The sequence below is a fragment of the Sceloporus occidentalis genome, unplaced genomic scaffold (assembly GCF_023333645.1).
Source record: "Sceloporus occidentalis isolate IW3139 unplaced genomic scaffold, rSceOcc1.0.p SCAF_6, whole genome shotgun sequence".
Classification (NCBI taxonomy): domain Eukaryota; kingdom Metazoa; phylum Chordata; class Lepidosauria; order Squamata; family Phrynosomatidae; genus Sceloporus; species Sceloporus occidentalis.
The window spans coordinates 41,948,983-41,966,034 of record NW_028316986.1 but is presented as its reverse complement, the minus strand read 5'-3'; the positions used below and the strand labels follow the sequence as shown (position 1 = coordinate 41,966,034).

The window sequence follows — 17,052 nt, the reverse complement described above, 5'->3', positions numbered from 1 at the left end:
GTTTGCACCGAGGCTCTAATTAGAGCATCAGATGCCATGCAGATGTGGAAGCTGCGGCACAGCTGCACTCTATTTTAATGCTCTCCACATAAGCCAACACCCAAACCACTATGCCACACTGCTGCTCTACAGATGTGAACAAAATTAAAAACAACAGAATGAATGGCATGCAGTTAAAAAAAACCCTACCGCAGTCAGGCTTGTATGATTTACCTCAAGAGCCTTCTGTATTTTTTCCAGGCATGCATTGTTGCTCTGCATCATTTCAAAAACTCCCACAGCTGTAGCTGCCTTAAGTGCATTTGGATGCTCTTCTGTACGTTTCATGATTTCTCTCCATTTATTATCAACTTGAGAGAAAAGACTTGCTTCTTCTGGAAGCTGTCTGTTTTGAATTGTAAATATTTTTTAGGAAAACATCTGACAAAAGATATCTGATTCCCAAGTTGTAGCAGATCTATTCCTATGTGTTAATATTGCTAATACAGAGCTTTATTGTTGCTTTCTGCCATCAGGTCAGCTTTGGCTTATGATGACCCTATGGATGAGAGACTTCCAAGAGAATGTGTAATTAACAAACTCAGATGTTGAAAATTCAAGACTGTAACTTCCTTATTTCACTGGGGGTGCATTTAAACTGTAGGAATAATGCAATTTGATACCACTTTATGTGCTGATGCTCCATCCTATGCAATCCTGGGATTTGCAGTTTCATAAGAGCTTTAGCTTTCTCTGCCAAAGAGTGCTGATGCCTCACAAAATTACAAATACCAGAGACCATAGCAGTTAAAGTAGTGTCAAACAGCATTATTTTTACAATGTAGATGCACCCTGAATATATAACTGCAAGGCTACAGACCAGCAACACATTTTAAAAAAAATAAACACAAATTGTTTCAGGATAGAGATAAGAGAAAAATAGGTACAAGCATACTCTTAATATTCCAGAGATTCAGGGCACTAGTCCATTCTTTGCCACTGATGTTCTGAAATCTTTTGACAAGAGCACTACTAGCAGGACATAATTCTCTGACTAGGCTCAGGTCCAAAACACACTGCAGAAATAATCCAGTTTGAGAAGGACTGAATGGCCCTTGTGGTATCTTCCAGTTCTACGATTCCATGATTCTAAGGTTTAATTGTTCTGGCTCAATGCTGGGGAATTCTGGGAACTGTAATTTTCTGAGACAATTAGCCTTCTCGGTCAGAGAGCTCTGGTGCCACAATAAACTACAACCATCAGGATTACCTAACACTAAGCCAGGGCAGTTAAAGCAGTGTCAAACTGGCTTATTTCTGCAGTGGGTTTTGGACCTAAAATAATTTAATGGGAGAATAAATGGATGAAAAGTTCCTGTTTGTTGCTACATCTGTCGCTCAGGTTCTCAGTTTTTGTTTTAAAAAACAACAACTATATGGTGTTTTCTTTTTAACAATGTCCAGAGCAATTCCTAGCTGGAATGGAGGTTACACTCCTCCTGAAAGACTGGTCTCAGTTTGAGAATGCCTTTGAATCTTTCTCTTCAAATGTCAGCCCAGACAGATGCAATGGTCAGGAGTGCTTATTATCAGCTACGGTTGATACATCAGCTGCACCCCTTCCTAGAACTGGAAGACCTAAAGATGGTAGTGCATGCGCTGGTAACCTCAAGTCTGACTTTTGCAATGTGTTCTACATTGGGTTACATTTGTAACAAGCTTGGAAACTACAATCAGTTCAAACCATGGCAGCCAGAGTGATCTAGGTGTACATCTAGGCATGACCATATCACACTGATATTAAAATCACTCCATTGGCTGCCAGTTCATTTCTGTGTAAAATACAAAGTGTTGTTTATGACCTTTAAAGCCCTACAACATGGTGTGGTTCCAGGTTACCTATGGGATCACCCCACATAATCCATCCTATACAGTTACAGGTAAGCAACCTGTTCTTCTTCATCGTGGTCTCTGTGTCTCACACAAATGGGTGACTGTAAAGCTTCCCCAAGGTAGGAGGTTCAGGTCACAGAACAGAAGAAAGGAAGACCATCCTGTTCAGAGAAGGGTTCCCAGGCATTGCGTGATTGTCACTTGCTACGTGATGTTCTTTTGTTCCCTGTTATATTGAACCATTTCCTGTATTGCTATGTATTTTATATGTATTATCCTATTATCTCTTAGATTGTACGCCATAGGCAGGCTTTCTCTTATATATTTATTGTTTTATGTACAGAGCTGTGCAAATCTTCAGCGCTAAATAAATAAATAAATAAATAAATAATAAGGACAGTACAACCAAAGTTAGCATCTGCCTGAGATCTATAGTCCAAGAGGTAATGCTGAATAAAAGTAGAAGGTTTGGATCAAGTGATGGCTTTACACAAGCCAGGCAAGGAGAGTCCATGTAAAAGAGCCACTGAGAAGCGATTGCCCTAGTGAAGTGAGCCGTAGGTTCATTGGAATTGGTGTTTTGCCATTTCATAAACCAAGCAGATAAACTGCAATCCATTTAGAGAACCTTTGGGAAGACACTTTCTGACCTTTCCTGGTACCTCCATGGCAAAGAGTCTTTCAGAGAGATAAAACAAAGTCATCAATTGGATATAAAAGGCCAGTGCCTAGTAAACATCCAAGCAGTGTAGAGATTTCTCTATAGCAGACTGTAGATTAGGATAAATCGTGGCCAACATGTTGTCCTGGTTAAAGTGGAATTGGGACACTACCTTAGGTAGAAAGAAGATGTCCGGTTGTAAAACCACTTTCTCACAGAGGAATATGAGAAAGGATTCCTCATGATGGAGAGTAGTAAACTCACAGGCCCGCCATGTGGATGTAATAGCCACTAGAAAGGACTGCTATCAGATGTATCTGTCACAGGAAGCACCAACTCCACAGGTGAAATGCTAGATCAAGCAACATGGAGGAATGAGTACCTCCCTATTAGTTTATATAGCAAACAAATGGTGTTCACAGTAACTTGAATTGTCTGATGCTGAAGCAATCTCTCGAATGCGTTGAGAGCCTTAAACACAGCCAATAACTACAAGACGTGAAGAGTCGCTTCAACAGGAGACCAAATGAGACCATCAGGAGACTACAGTGGGTGCCCCTACCCATTTCCAAGGCATCTGTATTCATCATGCATACTGGGTGAGGGGCGTGGAACAGCATGGCCAATAGAAGACTGTGGTGATACATTCATATCAGTGAATAGAGGATGTGGTGAGGAAAAGTCAACAACATAAACTGCCTGTCGTGGAGGGGATTGAAGTGCTGGAGGAACCACTGCTGTAGGGTACTGAAGTTCAGGTGAGCCAGACACGTGACCGTAGTAGTGGAAGCCATCAGGCCTAGTACAGAGTGCACTTGCCTTTTCAGTGTGCTATTGGCAGAAAAGCTCTTCCTGAGCAGGAGTCCAGGGTGGCACCAGTAAAGTCATAGGTTCCAGAACTGATTTTTTTGTATTCACATTCATGCCTAAATCATGAAGGAGGCACAAGGTGGTATGAATGTCTTGGAAAAGGGAGGTTCGGGAAGAGCCAATTGTTGAAGTAAGGGTAAATTTGGATGCCATGGGTATTTAGCTGTGAAACATCTCCAGCCACACATCTGGTGAATATTCTTGGGCTGTCAAAAGTCTGAAGGGGAGCACCTTGCAATGGTAGGAATCATCACTTATTGCAAAGTGGAGAAATTCGAGGTGTTGGTGGCAGATCCCAATGTGAAAGTATGCATCTTTTAGAACTATTGATGCAAACCAATTGTTCAGATACAGGAAAGGTAGGATGGCATGTAGCGTAACCATCTTGAACCTCCTGGGTCAGATGCAACTGTTCACTCCTCTAATTTCCAGTATTGGCCAAAGGCCCTTGTCCCTCTTGGGGACCATGAAGAAGAATCCATGTCTCGTGCAATTTGCAAGTATACATTCCATGGTGCCCTTTTAAGGGGGGGTGTTCATTTCCTCCAAGAGGGGACAATAGGCTAGGTATGTCAAAACATGCCAACAGGTGGAATACTTGAGAATTCTATGGCACTGCCCATAGGGATGATAGTAAGAACCCAGGAATCTGTAATGATGTTCCGCCAGGTGCAGTAATGGTGGTATAACTTGTGAGCCTAAGATGACAATGGGCCTATCAAGGAAAGATCTGCGGTTGCATGGGCTGCTGTCCTCAATGAGAAGTCAAAAACGAGACTTGGAGGATGAAGATTTTTTTAGAGGTGGAAGGCTGGAATTTCATCAACTTAAAAAAGATCGCAGAGGAAACCTTGACCAGGGAAAGGTGGAAGTGAAAGGCTGGTGATGCCTAGAGTTCCTGCTACAGAGAGGAGGAGGAGAGAGGTAGCTGGGCAGCCATTTTAAATGGTGACTGTTTAATTTTTTTTAAACTCTAGGAGGAGTGTGCTTGTAGTCACAACTTCAGTGAGTCCCATCTGTGAGTCACTAGGGGGTGGAGCTATCAGACTAGCTCTATATTACTTCTCCCAGAGCCTCCCCGGAGCAGTTCCTGCTACAGAGAGGAGGAGGAGAGAGGTAGCTAGGCAGCCATTTTAAGTGGAGACTGTTTAAATTATTATTAAACTCTAGGAAGAGTGTGCTTGTAGTCACATCTTCAGTGAGCCCCATCTGTGAATCACTAGGGAGCGGAGCTAGCAGACTAGCTCTATATTACTCCTCCCAGAGCCGCGCACTGTTAATTTTATTTCTATTTTTATTTCATTTTTTTCATCCAAGGAAATCTACAGAAGAGGCAGAGTTGATTGAGCTCACTGCCACAAACTGTTGAAACATCAGGGGCTTTAACGTTGGTGTTTTCTGGAGGATTTTTTTTTTTCCAGGAGAAAGCCCACAGTCCTGTTCCAGTAATTTCCTAAGACTTTTCAGTATGGACACTGACGGAACCACGGCAGTCACCTGCAACACTTGTGGGATGTTTGTCTTCTTGCCTACAGAAGTGGAGAACTTCACATGCCCCAAGTGCAAGTTGGTAGCCCTCTTGGAGGACAAAGTGCAGCAGTTGGAGTCCAGAGTAGCTACACTTCAGCATATTAGGGAGCAGGAGGATTTCCTGGACACAACAGAACTAACAATCCTGGACTAATACCACACAGTGGAAGATGCTGGAGCCGAGGAGGTCACTTAACATACACAGGAGGCAGACAGCTGGAGGAATGTCACACAGAGAAGTAGGCCAAGAAGGGATTGTTCGGGGAGCTTGCAGCTAGAGAATCGATTCAAAGCTCTTTCCTTTATCAAGGAAGATGAAGAAGAGCAGCATGGACAGACTTCAGGGACAGAGCAGGCAAGCCTGAGAGTCCCACCCAAGGGAACAGTCGCTGCTAAGCCTCGTAGGAGGCATGTGGTCGTAGTGGGGGACTCCTTGCTGAGGGGTACAGAAGCAGTGATTTGTAGGCCTGACAAGATGTCTCGAGAGGTGTGTTGTCTCCCTGGGGCAAAGATCCGTGATGTGACAGAGAGGCTGACAAGACTGGTCAAGCCTACTGACCAATACCCCTTCCTTTTGGTCCATGTGGGAACCAATGATACTGCAAGACACAGCCTGCAGAACATCTAAAGGGATTACGAGGCGCTTGGTAGGAAACTGAAAGGAATGGATGTACAGGTTGTCATCTCGTCTCTTCTGCCAGTTGAAGGGCACGGTCCAGGAAAGGAGAGGAAAACAGCGGATGTGAACAACTGGCTTCGCAGATGGTGCCGCCGAGAACGATTTGGATTCTTTGATCATGGGCTGCGGTTCCATGAGGAGGGACTTCTTGCAATGGACGGGTTGCATCTCACGCCAGTTGGAAGAAATGTTTTTGCCAACTGTCTCAAGAACTTGATCAAGAGGGCTTTAAACTGAGTTCCGTGGGGAAGGGAGACAATATTAAGGAAGGCGAAAGGGCTGGAGAAAATAGTCAAACAGACATAGAGGAAACAAGAAAAAAAGTGCAAGGACCCAACAGTGGGAGGCAAAAAAACTTGCACAAGCAGCAAGTAAATGGGACCCGTGGTCTGCGATGTCTCTACACTAATGCACAGAGCATGGGAAATAAGCAAGATGAACTTGAACTTCTAGTACAACAAAGCAAATATGATATAATAGGCATCACTGAAACCTGGTGGGATGAGTCTCATGATTGGAATGTGGAAATATAAATATATAAAGGGGTATATATATAAAGGGGTATAACCTTTTTAAGAGAAACAGGCCAAACAGGAAAGGAGGAGGAAAAGCACTATATGTCAGAAATATTTACACCAGTGAAGAGATCCAGGACATCAATCATGGAAGCCATTTGGAGAGCATCTGGATAAAAATTAAAGGGGAGGGAAACAACAAGGATGTTACGGTGAGAGTCTACTACAGACCCCCAAGTCAGACTGAGGAATTGGATAATATCTTTCTAGAACAGATGACCACACAGTCAGAAAAGAGAGATGTAGTAGTGATGGGTGACTTCAACTATCCTGATATTTGCTGGAAGTCAAACTCAGCAAAATCCTCAAGGTCTAGCAAATTCCTCACTTGCCTGGAAGACAATTTCATTGTCCAAAAGGTGGAAGAGGCAACAAGGGGGTCAGCTATTTTGGATCTGATCCTAACCAACAAGGATGACTTGGTTAATGGGGTGCAAGTGGTGGGATCATTAGGTGGAAGTGACCATGTTCTCCTGGAGTTTGTTATACAGTGGAAAGGATAATAATAATAATAATAATAATAATAATAATAATAATAATAATAATTTTTATTTATAGACCGCTATTCCGCAATGATCATAGCGGTGCACAGTAAAATTGCAATACAATACAAAAAATTGCAAGGCCTCTCTCCCCCTCAAGATGGTGGTTGGAGGAGGGCTCTTTGTCTTCCAGGCCAGGCCTCTCTCCCCCTCAAGATGGTGGTTGGAGGAGGGCTCTTTGTCTTCCAGGCCAGGCCTCTTAATAATAATAATAATAATAATAATAATAATAATAATAATAAAGTAAAGAGAAGCCAGGCATAGTCAAACACGCATCCTAGACTTTAGGAGAGCGGATTTCAGTAAACTTAGAGAAGTAATGAGGGTGATCCCGTGGTCAGAAATACTAAAAGGGAAGGGAGTTCAGGACGGATGGGAGTTTCTCAAAAGAGAGATACTGAAGGCACAATTTCAAACAGTTCCAGTGAGAAAGAAAAATGGGAGGTGTCTCAAGAAACCAGGATGGATGACTAAGGAACTTTCAACCGAGCTAAGTTTGATATAGAACATGTACAAGAAATGGAAAAAGGGGGAAATCACAAAAAAGGAATTCAAAGAAATAGCAGGCATGTGTAGGGGTAAAGTCAGAAAAGCTAAAGAGCAGCATTAGCTCAGGCTTGCTAGAGAGGTTAAAAAGAATAAAAATAGATTTTTTGGATATGTCTGCAACAAAAGGAAGAAGAAGGAAATGGTAGGGCCACTGCGTGGAGAAGATGGCAAAATGTTAACAGAGGACAGAGAAAAGGCAGAATTACTCAACACCTTCTTTGCCTCAGTCTTCTCAGAAAAGGCAAAGGGTGCTCAACCTGAGGATAATGGAGCAGAGGACAGAATAGGGGAATTTCAGCACAGAATAAGTAAAGAGATAGTAGAGGAATACCTTGTTAATCTAAATGAATTTAAGTCTCCAGGACCAGATGAACTACATCCAAAGGTACTAAAAGAACTGGCAAATGTAATATCGGAGCCATTGGCAATCATATTTGAAAACTCCTGGAAAACAGGAGAAATCCCAGCAGACTGGAGGAGGGCAAACGTTGTCCCCATCTTCAAAAAGGGGAAAAAAGAGGATCCCAACAATTATCGTCCAGTTAGTCTGACATCAATACCAGGAAAGATTCTGGAGCAGATCATTAAACACAGAGTCTGTGAACATCTAGAAGGCAATACCATAATCACAAAAAGTCAACATGGGTTTCAGAGAAACAAGTCATGCCAGACAAATCTGAGCTCTTTCTTTGATAAAATTACCAGCTTGGTAGATGAAGGGAATGCTGTGGATATAGTATATCTTGATTTCAGTAAGGCCTTTGACAAGGTTTCCCCATGACATTCTTGCAAACAAACATCTAAAATGTGGGCTAGACAAAGTAACTGTTACATGGATTTGTAATTGGTTGACCGGACAAACCCAAAGGGTGCTCAACAATGGCTCTTTTTCAGCCTGGAGAAAAGTGACTAGTGGGGTCCCACAGGGCTCTGTCCTGGGCCCAGTGTTATTCAACATCTTTATCGATGACCTGGATGACAGAATTGGGAGCATACTTATCAAATTTGCAGATGACACCAAATTAGGAGGAATAGCTAATACTCCAGAGGACAGGATCAAGATTCAAAATGATCTGAATAGACTAGAAAGCTGGGCCAAAGCTAACAAAATGAAATTCAACACAGAGAAATGTAAGGTACTGCACTTAGGGCAGAAAAATGAAATGCACAGGTATAGGATGGAGGACACCTGGCTGAATGAAACTACATGTGAAAGGGATCTGGGAGTCCAAGTAGACCACAAGTTGAACATAAGTCAACAGTGCGATGCGGCAGCTAAAAAGGCCAATGCAATTTTAGGCTGCATCAATAAAAGTATAGTGTCTAGATCAAAAGAAGTAATAGTGCCACTGTATTCTGCTCTGGTCAGGCCTCACCTGGAATATTGTGTCCAGTTCTGGGCACCACAATTCAAAAAGGACATTGAGAAACTGGAGCATGTCCAAAGGAGGGCGACTAAAATGGTGAAAGGTCTGGAAACCTTGCCCTATGAGGAATGACTCAGGGAGCTGGGGATGTTTAGCCTGGAGAAGAGAAGGTTAAGAGGTGATATGATAGCCCTGTTTAAATATTTGAAAGGATGTCATATTGAGGAGGGAGCAAGCTTGTTTTCTGCTGCTCCAGAGAACAGGACCCGGAACAATGGATGCTAGCTACAGGAAAAGAGATTCCACCTCAACATTAGGAAGAACTTCCTGACAGTAAGGGCTGCTCGACAGTGGAACACACTCCCTCGGAGTGTAGTGGAGTCTCCTTCCTTGGAGGTCTTTAAGCAGAGGCTCGATGGCCACCTATTGGGATGCTTTGATTGGATTTCCTGCATGGGAGGGGGTTGGACTGGATGGCCCATGTGGTCTCTTCCAACTCTATGATTTTATGATTCTATGCCAGAAAGATCTGAATGAGTGTTGCTGGTGTTTCTGACCAGAAAGGCCAATCTTCTTTGCAGGTGACCCTCACCATCCAGATGTGGTCCAGAGACAAGCTATCAGTTCCTACAGCTCCAGTTTTTATATTTTGTTCTTGAGGCTTCTCCCTTCAAAAAGCCTTTTAACAAGGGAACGTTAACAAAACATAACACAAGCGGACGAGGAAACTAAACATTCATTTAGAAGATTAAACAACCAAGCTAAACAAAGATTTATTTCCAATTCGTAAGAAACAGGAAGGAGCTGTGAGTATTTAAAGAGACAGATGCTTTGATGGTAACTTTTACTGTTAAAACTCTTAGAACTTTTAGAAGATTTTAGTTTTAGTTTAAGCCTAATTGCCAAGAGAGAGAAAACTAGCTATACTCATGTATGATATAAGTGTGGCTGTCCTACTATGAAAGATGGTGGTCCTTACAAGACAAGAATATAAAAATCTGGACACTTCACCAATCAACATGAAATATCCCATAAATAAAAAGAAGACACAAATAAAGAAAACAAAATAAACTGATATTTCTGAGTACTTCTCTCCGGTGGTTAAAATAAATTACCCAGATCCTGAACTGCCTTCTGACACAGTGTTAGAATGGACCTTTAATCACAGACAGATTCTATTTGATCCATATAACAAGGATGAAGTTAACCTGGTAGAGGAGATTGTTTTTACTGAAAGTAACAAAAATGACATCTCTCTACGGGACTGGAGTATTGGAACCATTCTTAAATCTCTGAAACATAACAATACTGTTAGTGCAACAGAAGATGTTTCAAATCAAAGTATAGTGCGACATGAGATGAAGAATCCAGAACAATTAATAGAACTAATTGGTCATGCCATAAATATGAACAAAGATTTACATTCAGTCGACTCCTATCTCTCCGAATGTAATGGCTTACTAACAGTTATTACTGAATTTTTGGTAAGGATGGAAGCTCAATCCATAACCAACTGCCAGTTTGTAAGGATGCTACGGCGCAGCACAGCATTGGAAGAAAGGAATCTAAAAAGAGGAAATCCAATGGTAACAAAAACCCCTCACAAAATAGATTTAACATGTCAAAGAAAAATAAGATCATCAAGAGGCCAGAGAAAGGTCACAGAGTACCACCAAAACAGGAAAAAATGAATTTTCAAAAACTCTTCAATCTGCTGGATAAGAAGCCAAATACATCCAAGAACTCACAAATAATGGGCAAATCAGGGAAGGTAAAGAAAACATCGTTTAGACCTGTTGAGAAGATTCAGAAACCAATATCTGGTAACTATGATGACCCTATTCACCCTCTGAGCAATTGTGCTGGTAATGAGGAATTAGATATCCAGGATCCCTGGGAAATAATACCTAGAAACGACCCACTCTATAAGGAGAAGTCACCCTCCCGAGGTGTGCATTTCCAGACTTCAATCACCCAGGATAACAAGAAAAGTAAGACCTGGAATTTAATTTTAGTTAAAAATAAATTGGTCACCAGTAACTACCCTAAACCTTGGGGCAAGTTATCTCAATCTGCATGCAGAGATAACCTGATACATACATTGGATTCCGTGGCATATGGGACTCTTATCCGTGCAGAAATTCTCCAGCTGGAGTATTTCTTTTACAATTATACTGGAGCCCGAGCCATTATATCCTTCACAAATGAGTATATTGCCCAACAAGTCTATTCTCTCAAGTGTGAGCTACTAAATAAGAGCTTGTTAATCTCCCATTTCTATGAAAATAGTGTTCCTCCTATTTCACTGACCAAATGCTCCCTCAGTACAATCTCCAACAACAAGAGCAATCATAGCACAACAGCTAATCTTATCAATCTGTCAGACTCTGGACTATGCCTAAAACAGCCCCCCAAGATAAAGAAACATCTGGCAAAGCCCTAGGGCCTGATTTAAATATTCCTGAACTTTTAAAAGCAAACATCACATGGTGGACACCATTACTAGCATCTCTGTTTACCCATATCAACTGAACAGCCCAAATGCCTGATAGTTGGTCTCAAGCCATTATATTTCCTATATACAAAAAAGGAGATAGAAATGGCCCTATTAATTATTGTCCCCTAAGTTTACTGTCAGTAGTGGGTAAATTATATGGTCATTATCTTAACAACCGACTTGTAGAATGAATTGAGACAGAAAAAATTCTCAGGGATGAACAAGCTGGGTTTCAGAAAAGCAAGTCAGTTATGGATCATTGTGTAGTCTTAAACCATCTGGCAGAAAAATATTTAAGGACACATAATAGCAGCCTATACGTTGCCTTTATAGATTTAAAATCAGCATTTGATTCAATATCTAAAGGCAGACTTTAGGCTAAACTCCTTGTCTCCTCTACTGATAAACGCTTACTTGGGCTAATAATGAAATTATATAGCAACACCACAGTACAGGTCAGATGCGGATTACAGGGTAGTCTTACTAAAACTATCCCAGTTAAAAGAGGTGTACGCCGAGGTTGTATTCTTGCACCCACATTATTTAATTTATATCTTAACAATCTTGCTGGATGTATTTCCTCAGAGACTTTTCATCCTCCCAAATTGGCCTCAGTTAGTATTCCTTTACTGCTATACGAGGATGATGCTGCCCTTCTCTCATTCACCAAAGTTGGCTTGAAACGAACATTGAGAGCTTTTATGGAGTACTGTGAAAATAACAATTTAAATATAAACTACAATAAATCTAAAATCATGGTCTTCTCTAAGGAATGCTCTATGCACAATTGGGTAATAGATAAGTATAAAATAGAGCAACTCAGACATTTTAAATACTTAGGGGTAACCTTTCATACATCTAGTACATGGGCATCTCACCGAGCAACGGCCATTCAGAACGCAACCAACAACAGTAAAGCCATTGTTCGCTTCTTTTATACTAAAGGTGGGCAATTGATACCAGCTGCATTGAAAGTATTCCAGGCCAAGGTTCTCCCACAATTATTGTTTGGTATCCCAGTGTGGATCTTAGGTTTCTCTTCAGTAATGGAACAAGTCCTTTCAGTGTTCCTTAGAAAATTGTTTGCAGTGCCTAATTGTGTTCCAGCAGCAGCCCTAAGCCTTGAGGCAGGGTGCCCATCAGTTGAATGCACTGCATGGAAATGGGCACTAGGGTATTGGTTGAGAATTATTTTTGTGGAGGCAGAGGCTGGATATGTTTATTTGATGCAAAGGGATACTTATACCAACCATCTTTTTATGGCCATAAAGGAGAAACTGCAGGTATTAGATCTCTCAGATAAATTTCTCCTCACACTGGATTGGCCTAGGGCAAAGCTGATCTTTGCTCAATGGATTAAAAATATTGACACCAACACTCAATTTCTGCTGCACAGACCACTTGCTCCCCCATAAATTTGGGCCTAGGATTCAATTCAAAAGTGGGTGCAAATTATCTAAAAAATCTAACAATCCCTAAATATAGGCTGGCGTTCAGCAAAGCCAGATTCAATGTATTCCATCAGCTGTATTAGAAGGACGTTTTCAGCGAATTTAGTACAAGGATTGCATATGCTCTTGTGGGGAGGGACTAGTAGAATCTTTATCCCTTATACTCCTTTTCTGTACTTTTTATAAAGATGACAGATTAAGACTAGTTACACCTCTTTTAAGTAAGTTCCCAGGTAGAGCTTCAGAATGATATTTTATGTATTTGCTAGAAGATATGGGGGGATAACAGAAGAGGTCACGAAGTTCTTTTTTTTTTCCTGCAGCCAAAACTTGAAGGACCATGTTCCATAAACATTAATAATTTAAGAATGGCCTTCTGGCCAAACTGTTTGAGGTGCTAAATGGGAGTTATAGCCCTAGGAGTAAGAGGGATAGCTAAAATTTGCTTACTTTGGCTGTAAGGTTTTAATACATATTTTAACATTATATAGATATATACATACTAAATATTTTATATATTTTAATCATATTTGTTTTGTCACAAATTTTAAACATATTTTATTATGTTGTTTTTAAAATGCATTTATTTGCACTTAACTATACCCCACTATTCTATTTTCACATGGCTTGTTCTTATTCTTTAATATAGACTGCCTATATTTTGTGTAAAGGGTATAAGATGTATATAACTGAGGAAATATTTTTGTTGATTTTGTTGTAGCTGTGTTGTCGTCGTTTTGCCTTATGGTTTGTTAACTGTAATAAAGGCTTTGATTGATTGATTGAACAAGCCATCTCCATCAAATGGAAGCTCCTCACTTCTCCATCTGGTCTCTTCAGGTAAATCAGTAGAGTGAAGCCAGGCATAGCATCTCAAGGCGACAGCACCAGATATTACTTTGGAAGTGCAATCCACAGTATGTCTGCCAAGTGGATTTGTTCAGTTACTAAATCCTGAGCCTCTTGATAGAAAGATATGGCCACATTGGGTTGATCCTCAGGGAGATTGGGAACAAAGGCTCCCATCCTATCCCAGAGTAACTTCTGGTATACAGCCATGCAAGGCTGCAGATTGCCCTCCTTGACCATAACTATGCCAAGGAACAGAATCTGCAGACAAAAGCATCAAGATATCTGCCCATTCTATCAACTGATGCAGAATGTGCCTTCTCGGTAGACCTGGACTGTGATGCCTTCACCATAGTGGAGTTTGGAACAGGATAGTTGAATAGGCAAGATGCACCTTCAGACTGCATTCGATACAGATTCTCCAATTATAGGAAACTGGAGGTGGTGAAGAGGAGATTTTTTTTTTTGCCAAGAGTGTTTCGTGACCTCATGTAGCGTCAGTAGAAGAGGAACCAAGGTGGGAGTCACTGTACAGGAGTCCACCATCTGAAAAACCAGATCATTCACTGGCTCCAGAGGAGGTTTAACCTTGATTCCAAGGGCCTTGCGCATCCACAAAACCACATCCAAGAAAGTCTTCATGTCCTCGGGGGAGATGATGGGCCGACTCCTTGACAGTGCCAGATGGAGAAGACGATACCAGCAACAGTGACTCAGGTGAAGAAGTGTAGGGATCATAGTTGTCCAACTTGCCCATAGTCGCTTGCACTGGATGTACCAGACCAGTGGTAGAGACGAAGGAGGTGTCGACTGAGGTACAGGGGGCACAGGAAGAACACTCAGTATTGGAACTGACACAGACAGAGTAACCATGGCCGATACCAATGAAGCCGACATCAAAATTGGTGCCATAATGATCAATACCGATGGTAAGGTCGTCAGAGGAGAGGAGGGAGTGGCGGGATAAGGTGGCAGTAGTACGTGGTGGTGGAGGGACTCTGGAGGGAAGAGGAGACCTCATGAATGGCAAGGGCGGTGAACGGTCCCAACACCGAGGCGCAGGTGGTGAACAGTATCGCAAGGAATGTCAGTATCTGGGTGACTCCCTTCCTTTTTTGTCAGAAGGTGAGCAGAACCGACTCCTGCACCAGTGCGGAGAGAGATTGAGTGTTCCAATGGTATCGGTCCCATTAAGACGCTGAATAGGAACAATACAAAGCAGGGAGTTTTCTCCATTGATCCTCATGTCGATACCAATCCAGATACGACACTGAGGTATATAGTGAGTCTCCCTGGTAAGAATAGCCTTGGATTGAGGAAGTAAATGCTGTTTCCTCTTTTAAAAAGGATCTTTCCTATTGATAACAAGGAGAAGCAAGCCTTGGTCTCAGTATCAATGAGAATGGAGCCAATTCCTTAAGGGCATGCCAATCCCTAGTACCAGATAGAGATCCAGGAGGAGTGGCAACAGAAAGTTGTGGAAGCATAACTCCAGAGGGCAGGACAGCTCCCTTGGTGGCAAGAGCTGCCAATGCCAATAAGACCTCCGAATCTTGTGGAGTTATTGAAGCAGAGGGGGAGATTTCAGATTCTTTTTTCCTTCTACTTCTCCTTTTCCAATGGTACCTCAGAAGATCAGAACATCCATTAGATGAATGGGTCCTATTATGGCCAGATTTGGTCTTCTTGGCAGGTTCCTGGACAACTTCAATACAGAAGAGGTGTCTATCAGTATCAAAGATGGTATCAAAACATCGAAGTTGACCCCAAAGCTAGTATCGATGTTAGCTCCATAGCTAACACTGTGGTATTGAGTCCGTCAATACCACAGTGTAACTCAGCTTTTTCAGCTTGGACAGTGGGATAGAGGTCAGCGTAAACTACAGCTTCAGAAACTTTGAGGGATTGTTCCCACCAATAAAACGTAAAGCGCTGAGCTCTATTTTTCTGATCCTGGGCTGTGCATCCCTTACAAATAGCACAGCACTCCACAATATGTCCCTTTCCCAAGCAGCAGAGACATTTGGAGTGTGCATCAGAAAGAGAAACATTCCGACTGCAAGAGGAACAACGTTTAAAGAGAGAAACTGAGTAGAAAAGAAAGGAATGAAAGTTCAAGGGGGGAGGAGGATAGAACAAAAGGCTATTTTTTTATAACGACATATGGTGGGTAAAGTTAGAAAGCGGAAAAGAAAAATGGAAGAATGAGAAGAAACAAGTGAATAAAAAATTATTCAGCCCAAGAATGATACGAGGAGACTAGCTCTATTTGCCAGACAGAAATAAAGTGGGGAGACTGTAGCTTGGCGGGCTGGAGCATGTGCAATAGGCAGTGGGGGGGGGGGGTATTCCCACCAAGCTACTTAGCTCTATAAAGTTCTGTTGGTGATCTCTACACACGCGCAGAGCCCATTTGTGTGAGCCACAGAGACCATAATGAACAGTGCCTCCAAGCCATCCCAGAGAGGTGATCCAGAAGTATACCATGGTCAACAGTATCGAAATCCATCTAAAGGTCCAGCAGAACCAACAGGGACACAATACCCCATCTAGTTCTTGACATATGTCATCCACCAAGATGACCAAAACTATCTCCATCACATAAATAGGCCTGCAACCACAGTGAAATGGGTCTAGACAATCTGGTTCATTCAGTAACCCCTGGAACTGAAAAGTACACTTTTAAAACATTATCTTTTATTTTTTTTAAAAAATGAATGCATATAATTATGTACCTCTCTCTAATCTAAAAAAGGCAAAGATATACCCAAACTCTTTGAATAATCATCTAATGCACACCTCATTTTGGCGTTGATAGGGAATATAGTGTGCCTGCATCATATGCGGGTGCGCTTTACGTGGGAGAAGGGTTGGCGTCCCATAGAGAATAATGGGGCTCACGCTACCACATGCACGAGCCCCATTCATTTAAATGGGGCTCAAGCATAGGCAGAATTCGCTTTACTCAGGGGAGTCCATAACAGATCCCCCGTGTAAAGAAAGGGCAGACTGTATTTATTATTCATTGATAAGGAAAACAGTATTGCTGTGCCTAAGCATACCTTTTTATTTCTGGAGCTTGAAAGATAGGCTCAAGATAAATCCAATTCCTTTGACAAGTCAACCATTCTTCCAAAGTACAAGAAAAGAGGTTTAACTTACGACCCCAAGTATCTACAAGAGTCTATTACACAAAACAGAAGAATCATAAAATAAGTGTGTGACAGCTAATCCTCCTCTTTTATACAATTTGGCCTTGTGGATAATTCTAATTTTTGTACATTCACACTGGTTTTCCAATGGGCACTCTCCATAAAATGTCAAATGGTAAACTGAGATTTATAACCGAGTCAGGATTATATGTAAATGAGGGCATCCCAACAATGTTATGACTGTCTTCTGGAAAGAGAGAAGGTAAAAAAAAAAAAGACGACAGGGAGAGAAAAGAAATCTACACATTATGGAGGCACCAATTACAGATAAGAAAAAAACAAAGTGAGGCCCATTTAAATATGAGCCCTGGCTATTAAAAATTGAATTGGTCTAGAGTTTGGTTTTCTACTGGATTTCCAAAATGGAAATTAGCAATATATTATGGCTAAGCACCAGA

The 17,052-nt window shown here is 41.6% G+C and overlaps 1 protein-coding gene across 1 annotated transcript in view; it reads right to left on the bottom strand.

The window, feature by feature from the left end:
* Positions 1–17,052, bottom strand: part of LOC149310662 (dynein axonemal heavy chain 14-like) — a 352,749-nt gene that overhangs the window by 231,999 nt on the left and 103,698 nt on the right. Inside the window, 2 exon segments of the mRNA XM_089529413.1 lie at positions 214–385; positions 16,505–16,626. Coding sequence (XP_089385539.1) covers positions 214–385; positions 16,505–16,626 — 294 coding nt within the window.